This window comes from Maniola jurtina, chromosome 7 (genome assembly GCF_905333055.1).
Source record: "Maniola jurtina chromosome 7, ilManJurt1.1, whole genome shotgun sequence".
In the NCBI taxonomy this organism is placed as follows: domain Eukaryota; kingdom Metazoa; phylum Arthropoda; class Insecta; order Lepidoptera; family Nymphalidae; genus Maniola; species Maniola jurtina.
Genome location: NC_060035.1, coordinates 1859398 through 1876074, shown reverse-complemented (window position 1 = coordinate 1876074; position 16677 = coordinate 1859398). Strand labels below are relative to the sequence as shown.

The 16677-nt window shown below is 39.4% G+C and overlaps 1 protein-coding gene across 4 annotated transcripts in view; it reads left to right on the top strand.

Moving 5' to 3' along the window:
* LOC123866946 (glutamate synthase [NADH], amyloplastic) overlaps window positions 1–16677 on the top strand; it is an 80959-nt gene that overhangs the window by 50590 nt on the left and 13692 nt on the right. For 3 of the 4 annotated variants that reach the window (XM_045908742.1, XM_045908741.1, XM_045908745.1), the window contains 24 exons: window positions 12–109; window positions 582–833; window positions 1319–1440; window positions 1776–1898; window positions 2234–2236; window positions 2315–2478; window positions 5359–5487; window positions 6158–6314; window positions 6763–6940; window positions 7349–7453; window positions 7905–8168; window positions 8350–8437; window positions 8805–8924; window positions 9539–9666; window positions 10380–10504; window positions 11103–11247; window positions 11821–12029; window positions 12709–12854; window positions 12962–13071; window positions 13376–13509; window positions 13989–14174; window positions 14656–14804; window positions 15349–15485; window positions 16140–16266. In XM_045908742.1, coding sequence (XP_045764698.1) covers window positions 12–109; window positions 582–833; window positions 1319–1440; window positions 1776–1898; window positions 2234–2236; window positions 2315–2478; window positions 5359–5487; window positions 6158–6314; window positions 6763–6940; window positions 7349–7453; window positions 7905–8168; window positions 8350–8437; window positions 8805–8924; window positions 9539–9666; window positions 10380–10504; window positions 11103–11247; window positions 11821–12029; window positions 12709–12854; window positions 12962–13071; window positions 13376–13509; window positions 13989–14174; window positions 14656–14804; window positions 15349–15485; window positions 16140–16266 — 3399 coding nt within the window. The remainder of the gene's footprint in view (window positions 1–11; window positions 110–581; window positions 834–1318; window positions 1441–1775; window positions 1899–2233; window positions 2237–2314; window positions 2479–5358; window positions 5488–6157; window positions 6315–6762; window positions 6941–7348; window positions 7454–7904; window positions 8169–8349; window positions 8438–8804; window positions 8925–9538; window positions 9667–10379; window positions 10505–11102; window positions 11248–11820; window positions 12030–12708; window positions 12855–12961; window positions 13072–13375; window positions 13510–13988; window positions 14175–14655; window positions 14805–15348; window positions 15486–16139; window positions 16267–16677) is intronic. The other variant, XM_045908744.1, reaches the window with a different exon arrangement.

Here is a 16677-nt window from a genome sequence, read left to right as displayed (position 1 = left end):
TCTGTTTTCAGAGTGCTTGCCCACAATGGCGAAATAAATACATTACGAGGTAATGTGAACCTGATGAAGGCTCGCGAGGGAGTCATGAAGAGCGAACTATTTGGAGATGGTGAGTCTCGAATCCGATTTTATAAAATAAGTACTTATTTTATTCCGTTCATCATGATTTCGTATCGTGGCCCTCGTTGTAATAGAGAGAACACTCCCCATTATAAAGGCCTATCGCCTAACACGCAAATTACGTCCCTGCGGTGCTCCAGGCTTTCCAACGAGCTGGTTAGTTCTTGATTATACAAAAGTTTGACAGCCCGCTTTTGAATCCGATGTTTGTATGTTTTTATTCCATTTTTTGATACTGTATCAAAATATGAATGAGATTGGATAGGTCCTTAGCCTGTCTAACATCTCCAAAAATACATATTCCCTCTAGCCGGTTTTTCTCAATACATTCTGCTTTTAGAACCGATGCTAGTCTTGACATATACATATAAGAGCTTTAATAATGGCATGCATGGAAAATCAAGAGGTAGCCTTTGCATCTTCAAGATACTACTTAATTTTTCTATTTTTTTTTTTTGCAGATTTGAAAAAGTTGTATCCAGTAGTTGAACCGAATCTCTCGGATTCTGGCTCAGCGGATTGTGTGCTAGAATTCTTGCTCCACTGCGGAAACCGTACATTGCCTGAGGCGGTGATGACCATGGTGCCTGAAGCTTGGCACAATGACCCGACGATGCCCAAGGAGAAACGGGACTATTACCAGTGGGCTTCCTGTGCTATGGAGCCTTGGGATGGGCCAGCTCTGGTGTCGTTCACTGATGGAAGATATATTGGTGAGTACGCAATATCTTTTAGTTTATGGCGCCCTGGTACCTTTCTGCACCAATCCCGAATCTCTCGGATTCTAGCTCAGCGGATTGTGTGCTTAGTTCTAGCTCCACTGCAGAAACCATACATTGTCTAAGGGTGTGATGACCGTGGTGTCTTAAAAACTTCTCTTAGATTATGGAGCCCTCGTAGTCTTTACACATCAATTCCCAATCTTTTGGATTTTTGTTCAATAAATTTTGACAAAACTAAGGAACTTATTTTAAAGTGTATCCAATCAAATGGTGAGCTTGTATGCGTTTCGCTATAATATTTAGTTTTAATATCTTCAGATTGTAAGACGTGGTAACCACGGTGCCTGAGACCTTGTAGCTACTTCTTACTAGTATTGCTAGAACCGCTTTAAGAACGACTCAAAAATAAGAACGCTCATTTTTTATTATTCAACTGAGAAATAATACGATCTTGACAAATATTTTGTTTGTTGCAGGCGCCATTTTGGACAGGAACGGTCTCAGACCGTCTCGCTTCTACGTCACTAACGAGAACATTCTCGTCATGGCGTCAGAAGTGGGGGTATATGATGTCGACCCTGAAAAGATTATTTTGAAGGTCAGTAATATTATAAGTGGTAGGCCACGTCTGCCGAAGTGCTAATGGCCGCTGGGGCAGGCGTATTCTGGAGCGAAGACCGCGTATCAGCAAGCGCAGTGTGGGACGACTTATAACCCGCTGAACTGACGACCTTAAGAAGACAGCGGTAAGTGGGTGGATGAGGAAGGCGGAGGATCGTATGTGGTGGCGCGCTCTTGGGAAGGCCTATGTCCAGCAGTGGACGCTAACAGGCTGATTGATTGATTGATTGCCCTTACATAAAGTAAACTTATTATATAAGTATTAGTATAGTTATTGATTTTGCTGATGCACAGTATGTTTGTATGTAACAGAGTCGTCTAAAACCCGGCCGAATGTTGCTGGTGGACACTGAAGCCAAAAAGATCATTCAAGACGTGGAACTTAAACTGGAGATCGCGCGCAGTCGCCCGCACTCACAGTGGCTGCAGGAACAGGTGGGTGTAAATTCACTCAAATTTAGATGTTATTCCGTTAAAGTAAGGTGCAGTTTAAATTGTACTCAATCGTCACAAAACTACCAAAAAAAGTCTTTAGTCGAGCTATTGTTTGTTTATTTCTGAACATGATTGTGTGTGTGTGTGAATGGTGAAGTAGTTCAATGACTTTAATAAAATTGTTTACAAAATTACACAACCTATATTTTTCTATCTGATTGTTTCCGTTTTGGATGAAATTCACTGTAAAGTAGTACCAGTTCAGAAATTGAACATAGTATTTATTAAAATAAGTAAATTTATTTTTTCATGCTGCATGATATAAAATTTTCTAGATGGTGAGTTAGAAATATGTCTTCTGACCTGTGTAACCGTTTCGTTTCCCTTTTTTACATAAGTAAATGTATTATTTTCAGATAACGATGGAAGACATCCACAAATCGGTGTCACTCCAGAACGGTTCTGTGGCCAACGGTTTCGAGAACGTTGCTATATCGGGTTTGAGTGATAAGAGGTTGGGACTGTTTGGGTACACCCTTGAATCTATCCACATGCTGCTCCTGCCAATGATACAGAACAAGTGAGTATGATTCCTGACAGCATAAATGTAAGTGTACACATTTAAACATATAAAAGGATAAGGTGACCGAAGTAGAGAGCTATTATGACGTAGACACTAGATATATCCGCTGAGAAAGGATTTTTGAAAATTCAACCTCTGTGTAAGAAAGCGTTGACGTGTGAACATACTTGGAAATACATGTGTTCTAATCGTACGCTTTTTTAACGGACGTTAAGAAAGCTCTCGTATAAATGAGGTCTAAGGGGGTAAAAAAGGTGTTTGAATTTTGTGTAGTCTGCGGATGAAGTCGGTTAACGGATTCAAATTCAAATTCAAATTCAAATTATTTTTATTCAATTAAACTTTTACAAGTGCTTTTGAATCGTCAAAATAATCTACCACTGGTTCGGAATGCTGTTCCTACCGAGAAGAACCAGCAAGAAACTCGGCGGTTGCTCTTTTCAAATGTACAATTTACAATAATATGCCATACTGTATACAAGCAATTGCAGCGCCGTGTATTGCTGGAGCGCATCAAATCCAAGCTTTTTTGTCATTTACATAATCTTCGATTGTATAATAAGCTTTTTTCAGGAGCATACTTTTAATAGATTTTTTAAACTTGTGTAAAGGCAAGTCTAAAATTGATTGTGGAATTTTATTATAAAATATTACACTCATTCCCACAAACGATTTTCCAACTTTCCTGAGGCGGAGCGTAGGATATGCGAGCCTATCACGGTTTCTAGTTTGCCGGTCGTGGAAATCACCGATTTTTTTGTAACTATGAATGTTTTGTCGTACAAAAATTATATTAGCGTAAATATATTGAGAAGCTACTGTAAGAATACCTATTTCCTTAAATTTCTCTCGTAGGGAATCGCGCGGTTTTAAATTATAGATTGCGCGTATTGCCCTTTTTTGTAATACGAAAATTTTTCCAATATCTGCCGCTTTACCCCATAGTAAGATTCCGTAAGACATAATACTGTGAAAATAGGCAAAATATACAATTTTTGCAGTTTCCACATCAGTTATCTGTCGAATCCTTCTAACAGCGTAAGCAGCAGAGCTGAGTTTACCAGCAAGTGTTGATATATGGGCGTTCCATTGAAGCTTTGCATCTAAAGTTATCCCTAGGAACACGGTAGTTTCTTCTACTTTCAACATATCATTATTTACCATTAAATTAAAATCATTTGCCGTCTTAGTATTGGGCAATGCGAATTCGACACACTTAGTTTTCTTTGCATTTAAAAGCAAATTATTAACAGTAAACCAATGAGTAACCTGCGATATGGTTCTATTTACATCGTCAAAATTATTATAATTTCTATCGACTTTAAAAATCAAAGACGTATCATCAGCAAATAGTACAATATCGCAATTATTTTGGACGAAATATGGTAAATCGTTTATATATACCAAAAACATGAAGGGACCTAAGATAGAGCCTTGTGGAACACCCATTAGTGAGGCTGATCCGGATGACTTCACATCATTTACACATACAGTTTGTATACGATCACTGAGGTAGGACGCAATGAGACTAAGCGCAGAGTCTTTGATTCCATAGTGGTTCAATTTAGCCAAGAGAGTCTCATGCGAAACGCAATCGAATGCTTTAGACAAATCACAGAAAATTCCAATAGCATTCTGTGAGTTCTCCCATGCATCGAATATATGCTTTAAAAGCATTGCGCCCGCATCGATTGTTGATCGACCTTTAGTAAAACCATACTGCTCCGAATGAAGTAATTTATTCAGATTAAAGTGCTGGAGCAGTTGGTTGAGCATAATTTTTTCAAATATCTTGCTAAAAGTCGGTAAAATTGAAATTGGCCTGTAATTATTTGGGTCAGTTTTACTACCCGATTTAAAAAGAGGAATTAATTTACTGTATTTCATAAGATCTGGAAAGGATCCTGAATCTACGGACTCATTAAAGATTAGAGCAAGATATGGAGCAACAATATCAATAATATTGCTGATTACTTTTACTGAAATTCCCCATAGGTCTCCGGTTTTTTTGTACGTTAGCGATTTGAATACTTTAACAATATCATATGGGGTAACGTGTTCAAATTTAAATAATACACTGCACTCAGAAACATTGCTCCTTAGAAGAGTGTAGGCTTCCGTTGGCGACGAGTTAAGGGAACTGGTAGTGGTAACTGGAATGTTTCGAAAAAAGTCCTCAAATACGTTTGCTATTTCTAAGTCGGAGTCAGTAATATGGTTGTTAATTTTAAGTTCCAATTTATTATTTTCCACTTTACGTTTCCCAGTTTCATCTGTGATGATATCCCAAGCTGCTTTGATTTTATTATCAGAATTAATACTATGTCTACGTCATTATACGTCCAATGGTTTGAGCTATGCGTTGGTAGATCAGTCAGTCAGCTTTTCTATACTAATATTATAAAGAGGAAACCTTTGTATTTTTGTATGTTTGTATTGAATAGGCTCAAAACTACTGGACCGATTTCAAAATTTCTTTTACCATTACTTAGAGGAATTCTTTCGAATCCGTATAGGCTATATTTTATCCCGGAAAATAGATAGGATTTTTCGTGGTAGTGAAAATTGTGGAGTAAGGCGTCGAAAAAACTGCCGTACGTTAACGATTCTCGCGAACGCTGCCTAAATGGTTAGAGATGTATGGTTGACTTCTATAGAAAAGTTGTAGAACTCAATAATGCCTACAAATAGTCCGCGATAGTATAAACCAAACATTTATATTTTAGCCATTATAACCACTATTCCATAGAATAAAAGTAAATGTCCACCCGTGCGAAGCCGGGGCGGGACGCTAGTCTTTTTATATATTTAGATATTTCTTCCTGTTCGATCATGTTTAAGTTTCGATGTCAAACTAAGGTAATAAATTTGTTTCAGGAAAGAGGCACTAGGCAGTATGGGTAACGACGCGCCTTTGGCTTGCTTGTCCCGTTTTGAGCCACTGCCCTATGAATACTTCAAGCAGCTGTTTGCTCAAGTCACCAATCCACCCATTGATCCATTCAGGTATGTCAAAAGCTTATGAACTAAGAATTGTTAAACGTTAGGGTCTAACTTTCTAAAGATTATTACATATTTGAAGAATGTACTGACTCATTCAAAAAATACTTGAAATTGCATCTTTCGCATTTTATGTTTTGTATTATTCATTCAATCAGTAACATAACCACTTGTATACTGGGGTTTTTTTTAGTTGAGGGAAAAAACCATGCAGGACAAAAACCAATCAGATTCTTGATAACTGGTTGCTGCAGTCAAACACACCTATAGTACGCGACTGGTTGAAATGCCAATATGGCAGGGAACTCCCCGCACACCAGCACAGCCCCCGCATTAACCGGATGCGGGCGACTCCCCGCCTCACACTCTGATTGACATCTCAATCTGTCGCGGTCTATAGCTGGAAACTGAGCTTTTCTCGGTTTATTATATTGTGGATAATGGGCGCATACCACGATTAATTTGATAATTAACTTGAAAACTGTCCTTCGTGACCATAACTCATGCAACTGAGTCGAAATATCGACAAATCAAATTAATTGTAGCATGTACGTACCCGTTATCAACCATATAATATGTCGTTAAACCACCAAATAAGTTTTAAATCATTACTTTTCTCGGTGTGTTGGAGAAAATTAGGCTACCACTGCTTTAGATATTGTAATTTGTTATTCAGGGAGAAGATAGTAATGTCACTGCTGTGCCCGATTGGTCCCACGGCCAACATACTGCAACCTAGCCCCGACTTCGTACATAGACTGTTCCTACCACAGCCGATCCTTTCCATCACTGACCTTGAGGCTTTGAAGAGGACCAACTACCGAGGATGGAAGGTATGTATAAGTATCAATAATTATTATTCCGGTAGCATAAATTATTGTTTATCTTCTTAGAGGATATTAGCTATCAGAAAAGTATAACAACAGACAATTTTTTTTTATGATTACAGTTTGTAAAAGGAAATTCCAATTAAGTACCATTAATTTTTAATTACTGTAAAAAAAAATCTGCTATTTCAATATTCAATACTTGGCACGTTTAAATTAAATGGAGTGTCTGGAGTGTGAATTAAAAGTGTTCATAAAAAATTGCAATAGTAAGTCAAAATATTGTTAGCGTACTTGTGACGCGCGGCGTTGAAATGACGTTTCGATATAATTAATCGTACTAGCATAAGTATGGTGTGTCCACATATTAGGCCATATTTTAAAAACAAAACTTTGATAACATTGTTAAATTAGAGTAAAAATAATATTTAAAACAATTTTTTCCTGTTCATAGACGAAAGTGATCGACTGCACGTTCAACATAACGGACGGTGGGCACGGGTTAGAAGCGTCGCTGACGTACATCTCGGGCGAGGCGCACGCCGCGGCGGTCGAGGGCTACCAACTGGTGGTTCTGTCCGACCGCAACGCGGGGCCTACCAGAGTTCCCGTCAGTTCTCTGTTAGCGCTTGGTAAGACCCAGTTCTGAGTCCCTCCTGTTTGTATCCCTAGTGTTGGCAACACCAACAAAGCCTAATTTGTAATGTATGACAGTCAATCAGTCGAACATTATTTTTCACTCTCTTGCATTCGGACCGCTGCCATGTAAACACGTATCTTTCGCTTTCCATAATAATTACAGTGTGTGCCTCAAATCATTTTCGTGGTTTTATTCATACGAAGCACCTAATTTGAACCTGTGCCTAACACTCCATCACCTAGTACCAGATTGTGTATTCCTAATAACACTATTTTTGATTTAAAAAAAAATTGCATCGTCTTCTCTACTGTAAAGTAAGTAAAAATTGCTCTTTACTCTGCTCAGAGAGTATTTTCTTGAATTAACTGACATGCCTTCACAAATTGTTCATGTTGTATAGGAGCGGTACATCACCACCTGATTGAAACTCGGCAGCGCATGAAGGTCGGCATCATTGTCGAGACTGCTGAAGCGCGCGAGGTTCACCACATGTGCGTTTTACTTGGTAAGTTAGCAAATAAATAATGTTATTCATATAGTGACATGACATTTCACCCATTTTGGGTGCCTGGTGTATTTCGATCAGCCATTGTGCCAGTGTTTTTTCCCCCACACATGCAAACTCTAGGTGACACCCTAATTCCTGTTTGCTCATTTCAACTCTAAGAAAGACCTTACCATAGGCTTCTATGGATTGGCAACTGGTCGCACGAAAATGAACTGTCTCTATCTTTTTAAAAAATCTTAATTTTGACTTTAATTTGGTTTTATTTTGACTTTTCATGTAGAATAGGTATACAGAGATGGAAACGGAGGTTTTGATTCCTAGTTTATTATTTTTAGTGAAAAATAGGTGCTCTTTGAATAAACTTTGTTTTAAAAACTCTGATCTTTCCAGAATTTTCTTCTTTCGTACAGAACTGAAACCACAATTTCTACTTTTTGTTTGTTTTTAGGTTATGGAGCTGACGCCATTTGTCCCTACCTGGCCTTCGAGCTAGCGTTCGCTCTACGCAACGACAACTTAATCGACCCAAACCTCACTGATGCGGACATCTACTTGGCCTATCAGAAGGCCATGGAAACTGGCCTGGCCAAGGTCATGGCCAAGATGGGCATTAGTATGCTTCAGTCATACAAGAGTGCGCAAATCTTTGAAGCAGTTGGTTTGAGTGAAGAAGTTATTGAAAAGTGTTTTAGGGGAACTCAATCAAGGATTGGTGAGTGATGAATTTATTTTCTATTTAAAAATTACTTTACTTGACCTATTGGCCTTAATATTATCATGTGTCTAGTCGTTAAGGAATACATCTCATATTTTTATAAAGGAGCCAGAAGACTGAAAATGTGTGGATTAGGCATTTCAATGATTTGTCTTTTTAACGAATGTGTTTGTTTTAGGTGGTATAACATTCGAGATTCTATCACAAGAGACCTTTGACAGGCATGCTTTGACGTACGGGGATTGTAGAGACATGCTAGTGCTCAGGTAAGTCTACAAGACACCACATAAACCTACTCGTTACATAAAATGAGATTTTTCAAATTGTCGTTCTTACTCCCAGCACAAGCTTTATGCTTAGTTCGATTTAGTAGTACACCAAGCTTAGTTTATCATAATGACCAATATTCCCCAGATTACTTATAAACTTGACTAATATTCTTTAAAAAAAAATATATATTGGCATCGCTCAATGTTGTCAAATAGATGCGTGGTATATTTAATAAGCTCCGCCTACCGCAGTAAGTTGTACAAATGTACATGGTGTCATTTTTGAGCTTGATTTACATTTCCTTAGATATTTTTATTTGTAGCGTCTGATAGAATGTTTTAAATAAACGTATATTGTAAACAGAAATCCTGGCAACTACCACTGGCGTGCTGGCGGTGAGAAGCACATCAACGATCCCATGTCCATCGCCAACCTGCAGGAGGCAGCTCTTAATAATAGCAAATCTGCTTACGACCGATTCAGGTGAGATTTTAAAAGAATTATACAACAAAATGTTTGCTCGCTTACTGCAGAACTTGATTGCAAACTGGCCGATGCCCGCGGTTTCGTCCACGTGGATTTAGATATGATGCAGATAGCTACTATGACAGCCAATCGCTAAGAAAGGATTTTCGATAATTCAATTACTAAGGGGTTAAAATAGAGGTTTGTTTGTGGACACACGAACGAAGTCTCGGGTGTAAACTAGTCTAGTTATCTTATAAATTCAACAATTGACAATGAAAAACTTTGAATAAATGATTTGTCTTGGACTTTTTTTTTTTTTCTTTAAATCTGGCTTTACTCTGATAAGCCAATGTTAAGTTTGTAGTTATTTTCAAGTTATTGAATCTATACAAGTATGGACTCCGTCTGCGCTGGCGCCCGCCGACATACGCGCGGCGCCCCTTTAGAGCGCTTCCCAGTCAGTTCCACCACCAAAAAACACCAACTTACACAAAAACCATCCACTCTTCAAAAAAAAAAACCCCCCCAAACAAGCACAGCACGCGCGCCAGCAAACGCCATCACAGACGAAGTCCCTGTCTTGGACTTCGATTTTGTTGTTGTATTACATACAAAAATTGTGTACGTAGGGAGAGCTCGCTGGAGTCCGTGCGTGCGTGTACGCTGCGCGGCCAACTCGAGCTCGTGAAGTTAGACGAGCCGATACCTCTATCGGAAATTGAACCGGCTTCCGAGATCGTCAAACGATTCGCTACAGGTAAGTTCTTTTTTATTTCTAACATCGCTTTTAGGTTTCCATAGGGTACTTCCCATTGACCTAGAATCATGAAATTTGGCAGGTAGGTAGGTCTTATAGCACAAGTACACGAATAAATCTGAAAACCGCGAACTTTGGTCACATCAATTAAAAAAAAATATTCAAAGTAAGATAACTATAGCAAGTGGGGTATCATAGGAAAGGGCCTTTACCTGTACATCCTGAAACAGATTTTATTCATTTTTATGAATAATAGTTTTTCATTTATCGTGCAAAATGTTGGAAAAAATACCCGAGTACGGAACCCTCAGTGCGCGAGTCTGACTTGCACTTGGCCGGTTTTTATTGTTGAAAATTCGCTATAGCGCATAAATGAGTAGGCTCTTGCGGTAGTGGAGTGGTGCGGCAGGGTTGACAGTTGTCACAAGTTGACGAATCGCTGAGCTCTCGGGCCACGTCATCACTCCCCATCCCTAGGCCACATCATCACTTTCCATCAGGTGTGATTGTGGTCAAGCGGTTGCCTATAGTAAATAAAAAAGTAAGATATGCGCTATGCTTGTAATTTTAATATTGCTTTACATATCTCATACAATTCTCTGTAATAATTTTACCCTTTATGTAGGTTTTTCTAGTCTTCAGTCTTTTCTTTCTTCGTTAGAGGCACTGTTATTTCGAATCCACAACAATAAAATTCCTATTTTCGTGTTTAGGTGCGATGTCCTTCGGTTCAATCTCACTGGAAGCGCATTCGACTCTGGCAGTTGCAATGAACCGTGTTGGGGGAAAATCTAATACTGGAGAGGGAGGTGAATCTGCCGACCGTTATCTTAACCAGGTACATTCAAATCCTATTTCAACGTAATATAAGGGGGTTTAAATTATCGTCTGAAAAAGAAAAAATTTCATTGATTCAATTACTATATTATCCAAAAAAACTGACTTAACATACCTACTATCAAATTTATTCGCGTAAGGTTAACTATTACGCTACTAAAAAGGGTCAAAATATATATTTTTTAACCCCCGACCCAAAAAGAGGGGTGTTATAAGTTTGACGTGTGTATCTGTGTATCTGTGTGTCTGTGTATCTGTGTATCTGTCTAGCGTAGCGCCTAAACGAATGAACCGATTTTAATTTAGTTTTTTTTGTTTGAAAGGTGGCTTGATCGAGAGTGTTCTTAGCTATAATCTAAAAAAAATTGGTTCAGCCGTTTAAGAGTTATCAGCTCTTTTCTAGTTTTCTTCTAGAAAAGAAGGTTAGATAACCGTTAGGTTCATAATATTATGTCAATAGACAAATGTCAAGCTGTCAAGATGGACGTTGCCTAAATACATAATTATTTATTTGAAAATGATGTTTTGGAAAACTCAGATACTTTGGATCGTCGGGGGTGTTATAAATTTTTAATTTACACTTGTTACATTTATTGTAGGACCCGGAATTCAACCAAAGATCAGCCATAAAGCAAGTAGCATCAGGTCGTTTCGGCGTGACCGCTTCTTATCTTGCTCACGCGGATGATCTGCAGATCAAAATGGCGCAGGGTGCTAAACCAGGGGAGGGTGGTGAATTACCTGGTGAGAATCACTTTAAGATTATAGTTTCTTATCTTTATGTATAAGGGCGTTTGTGCACTCATTCGTGATTTGACGGATTCGTCAAAATCAAATCGAATGAGTATTACCCGTGCGCATTAACATGGCACCTGGCTCGAACACAATCCCTCCTCCCACTTCCCGCTACTGGTCTCGCACGGCGCGGCGGCTCGGCGAGAGCGGGACATCGCGCTTGGAAGTGGGAGGAGGGTTGTTTTCGAGCCAGGTGCCATGTTAATGCGCACGAGTTATACGTATTTGTATGACGGCCACTTCAAATCCTATTTTCACGAATCACGGAAACAAACCAAATACGGTTGAGTGCACAAACACCTTAGCGGTTAAAATATATCATCTTAGGTATGATTTCCGGGGCGTTTTGAGCATGTATTTAGGTGCTCCCACAAAGCAGTTGTATAACGTTATAAAACATTGTCTAGCACAATAACATTTTTATAACACACACAGTGTTATACACCTTTTCTGTTACACCTTACTGAATACTTAATTTTCGTGACATGTTCTGTACAAAGCTAACTCTGTCCTTTCCCACAGGGTACAAAGTGACTGAAGAGATCGCCAAGACCCGTTGCTCCGTACCAGGCGTTGGTCTGATCTCGCCTCCACCTCACCACGACATTTACTCCATTGAAGACTTGGCGGAATTGATCTATGACCTTAAATGCGCCAACCCTAGAGCGAGGGTCTCTGTGAAACTCGTCTCTGAAGTAGGCGTGGGAGTCGTCGCTTCGGGAGTCGCTAAGGTGAGGATAGATATCCAATGAATCAAAAGCTTAATTTGCTCTAATTTGCTAAAAAAGCCAAATCTGTATAGTATGACATGCACCACCCGCCCTCCCACTCCTAAGCATGTAGGAAAAACTAGCCACCAAGCAAGCTCCAAGTACCACCACGCAACACCACATAAATCCACTAAAACACACTCGACGCACGTTTCGCTCCGACACCGGAGCATCCTCAGGAGATGCACAATCGCAAAGATCTTTGTAAGGTCTACATCTCCTATCTTCAATATCCACTGCTAGGTAGGTCTCCTGTACGGCTTTCCACGCCCAATGGCCTTAATATGTCACTTCTGCAATTCGCTTGAAGCCCTCTATCTATTTAAAGGGAAGTGAGGGAAGGGTTGTCTATGAAACCATACCGCTATTTTAGCAGCTTAGGATCCTCATCGACTAGGCCTGCTAGGTGATTCACTAACTTAGTGTTGATGATGTTGGATGAGACCACCGAGTTTGATTGGTTCTACATTGCTGCTTCTCAGCGTGATATTGAAATATTTTTTCGTATAAAACCTTCAATGCGTTCGAAGTAAGCTTGCTGGCTATCATTCAGTTGTTAGACCTGAGTTAGCGAATTACCCCGCAGATCAGAATATACCAATTCAGAAGAAACAACTAATATCGTTTTATTGTTTGATAGGGCAAGGCCGAGCATATAGTAATCTCTGGGCACGATGGTGGCACTGGCGCCAGCTCGTGGACCGGTATCAAGAGCGCCGGCCTGCCCTGGGAGCTGGGCATCGCAGAGACACATCAGGTGCTGGTGCTGAACGACTTGAGGTCTAGGTGAGTGATATAGTGACCTCTGGGCAGACGGAGGAAACTAGTTTAAACGGGTTTTTTTGCTGAGACATGTTTAAACTTGGCAATAAAAACGCAATTTATGTTAACAGAGTGGTGGTGCAGGCGGACGGTCAGATCCGTACCGGGTTCGACGTGATGGTGGCCGCTCTACTCGGCGCTGATGAGTTCGGGTTCAGTACTGCACCCCTTATCGCGTTAGGTAAGTTGTCTAACTCCTCTTCCTTTCCTCTTTGTTGTCATTGTCTCGTGAGTCATAACTGAGGCTCGTGATCGTACTTCAGTTCGCTCGTTCAGTTCGTCATTGAAGAAACCCCTGGATTTTGGAATACTATTCTACCACCGGTTTTCAGGCTAGGTACTTGGACTTTCTTCGACGAGTAAGCTCAGACAAAAGCTATAACATTAAGCAATCATATTGATGGGCTTTAGACACATCCCTCTTGTATATTCTTGGTGGAACGGCAGTTTTAGGATTCCTTATTAAATAAGCAACTTGTCCCCAGGCTGCACCATGATGCGGAAATGTCACTTGAACACTTGTCCCGTGGGCATCGCCACCCAGGACCCCGTGCTGCGCAAGAAGTTTGCCGGCAAGCCGGAACACGTCATCAACTATCTGTTCATGTTGGCCGAAGAGGTTTGTATCAAAACAAAACCAATTAAAAAAACTAAAAATATTATAAACCTTTTCATACGCTACTAAACCCATCTATTAAACCGATTTCCCTTAGAAAATAAGCGTGAAACATGCTAGGAATGCATACGCCAGAATTCAATTTATGTTTAAACCGTTTCGCAGAACCATATTTATGGTGTTATATTTTATTTATGTTCTCACTGCTTTAAATTTGGATTGAATTAAATTGTTGCATCATTATTAAAAAGATTTTTTAGTCTGTTTTAATAACATTAATAATGTTTTGGAGATATTCCCAACGAATCTTATTTTTTTCAATTTTATCTTGTGTTATCTGACTATTTTAATAAACAGGCTCTGTCAATATATTTATTTTGTGAGGAGTGATCAATAGCCTCAAGCCATATAATATATCTTCTTACTTAAATAGTTATTGGATTTTTTTGAATAGCAATTATTTTAATCATAATCGTCCGTAGGTGCGTACTCATATGTCGGAGGTGGGCGTACGAACGTTCCAAGAGCTGGTGGGACGTACAGACTTACTGAAAGTGCGTGAGCGCAACGATAACCCCAAAGCGAGGCTTCTCAACCTAGCGCTTATACTGAAGAACGCTCTGCATATGCGACCGGGCGTTAACATCGTAGGAGGATCCAAGTCACAGGTTAGTATCACTTATACTGGCAATACAGTTTTGTTCGAAATTATGTGCGAAGAGCGATAGGAGAGTTAAGGTTGGTTAGGTTTATCCTAACTTTTAGAATTCTATTAACTTCTAGCATAATGGTAAGAGTATTCAAGCAACAATTTATCATCTTTGCTTCAATAATTTTGGTTATGTCATAGATCTTATTTATTGCAAGATTCCGAATATTTTAGCATTTCAGTAAACTCAAATATTGTGTCTCTCCTTTTAGTCCAGGGATAAACTTGGAAGAGTTTCGCTCGTATAGAGCGCCGATTCTGCGCGAAAAAGAAAATTTCCACATTCTTGTTTCGGTTGTCTTAAACTAAAAAATCTCTTAGAGTTTGGCATGTCATTCGGATACATTGTGTGGATAATCTAGGCCAAAAATACCATATTTTTCATAGTTCCTGAATTTATCTAGGTACAGACGACAGTTAACCTAAACTTCTTATTACAGGACTTCCAGCTGGAAAAGCGATTGGACAATCAGTTAATCCAGCAATGCCAAGGCATATTGGAAGGCGCGGACAAACATATCGACATCACCATGAAAATCACCAACGAAGATCGCGCGTTTACTTCCACACTGTCTTATCACATTGCCATGTGAGTTTAATTCTATAAAATACCTAGTGACCCACCCCGGCTTCGCACGGGTAGTTTATTTCAATTGTCGCAGGGATCTCTAATTGTTTTGAAAATTGAACATAGCTTTCTACTGGTGAAATAATTTTCGAAATTGGTTCAGTAGTTCCAGAGATTATTTCCTACAAACTTTACCTCTTTATAATTAATAATAAATTAATATTATTAGTGTAGATATTATTGACCGAAAAACGTCGACTTGTAGGGACTTCCATACGCCACGGCCTTGTGCCTCCTGAATCCCTCCCTGATTGGGTGAATCGAGGCTCCCTGCGATTCGTTTGATAATGTCCATCCACCTAGTGTTTGGGGTTTTTGTTTTTTAGACGGCACTTTCAGGTACGAGGTCGCTATTCCAGCATTTCGGGACCCCAACGTCTATGAGTTTTACGAGATATCTGCCCTTGTCCATTGCCACTTCAGCTTCGCAACCTGTTGAGCTATTGGCACAACTTTGTATAGCTTGTGGTCCAAGTATGGTACTAAATCAGGTCTTATTTCCCAGGAAATTCGGTGATGACGGTCTGCCTGACGGTAAGACGGTGAATATTTCGCTGACGGGATCAGCGGGACAGAGTTTCTGCGCCTTCTTGTCAAAAGGGATCACTGTCACGCTGGAGGGAGACGCTAATGATTATGTCGGTGAGTTAATCCATTCTCATGTATTTAGTACTATTTTTCACATCCCGAAAACTTTTATGACTTTCATGAATTTTGATATTAAAACGCCAAAGGGCATTGAGCCTAGTTCGCAAATCTACAAGTCCGCCATTTTGAAAAACCTTGTTTCGGTGGCCAATGATAAAACATGTGTCAATCGGTAGACTAAGTTGTTACAATCAAAAAGCATTCAGTGCTGAAATGATATTTGTGTTTAAAACTGTTAAAAATTAAACATTAGGTATTAATCACTTAACTTGCATCAGACTTGTATGTATGCCAGATTCCATACAAAAATGTTCAAAGGGTTTTGAAATCTTGGGACAAAAGAAAGTGCAAAATTAGTTAGTCAAAAGTAATCAGATATTGATCAACAATACTGTAGACTGTGTCAGAACTCAGGATGCGAGCAATTTTGATGCTGCAGACCCGTATTTTATGTATTATATTGTTATTGTAATCTTTTATTATTAAAAGCGGGTCTTTTTAGCTTTTACTTTGAAACCCCCGAATTTTTAATGCCACTTAAACTGGCAAAACTTAGACATTGACAAGTGGCACCGCAAAATTCACTCGTTTGTCTGGCTTATTCACAAAATGATAAAGAAAGTAACACATAATTTATTTTCTTTTCAGGCAAGGGTCTTTCCGGGGGTAAAGTGATCATTTACCCGCCAAAGACGTCCACGTTTGAGTCCCACGTCAATGTAATAGTCGGCAACGTATGTCTATACGGTGCAACATCCGGTAGAGCATACTTCAGGTTAGTATCTTATAAATAAGGCATCCTCTATCTAGGCTTTTGGTACTTTGTCAATAATATTACAATAAAGCATAAAGCTAACCTTATCTAATTACTGTATAAATCATGCCCGTGTTCAATGCCAAGAATACTAATAATTGATGAATTAAGTTATAGCGGTCTCTACCTACAAGCACTAGATAATGCTACTCGAACTTATACGATAGGTTCTGCATCGCATCGCATGTGGACGAAGTAACTTACTACACAGATGTCGCTACACGGTCTTTAATCTCTCGTTACACATCTTCAATCAATCTGACGAAATTTTCTCTATGGAACTTTTTTTTATTGCAACGTAGGCGTGGGCTTGACGACAATCATCACACTTATAATCCTTTACTCCTTCACGCAAAAACCACTGGACGGATT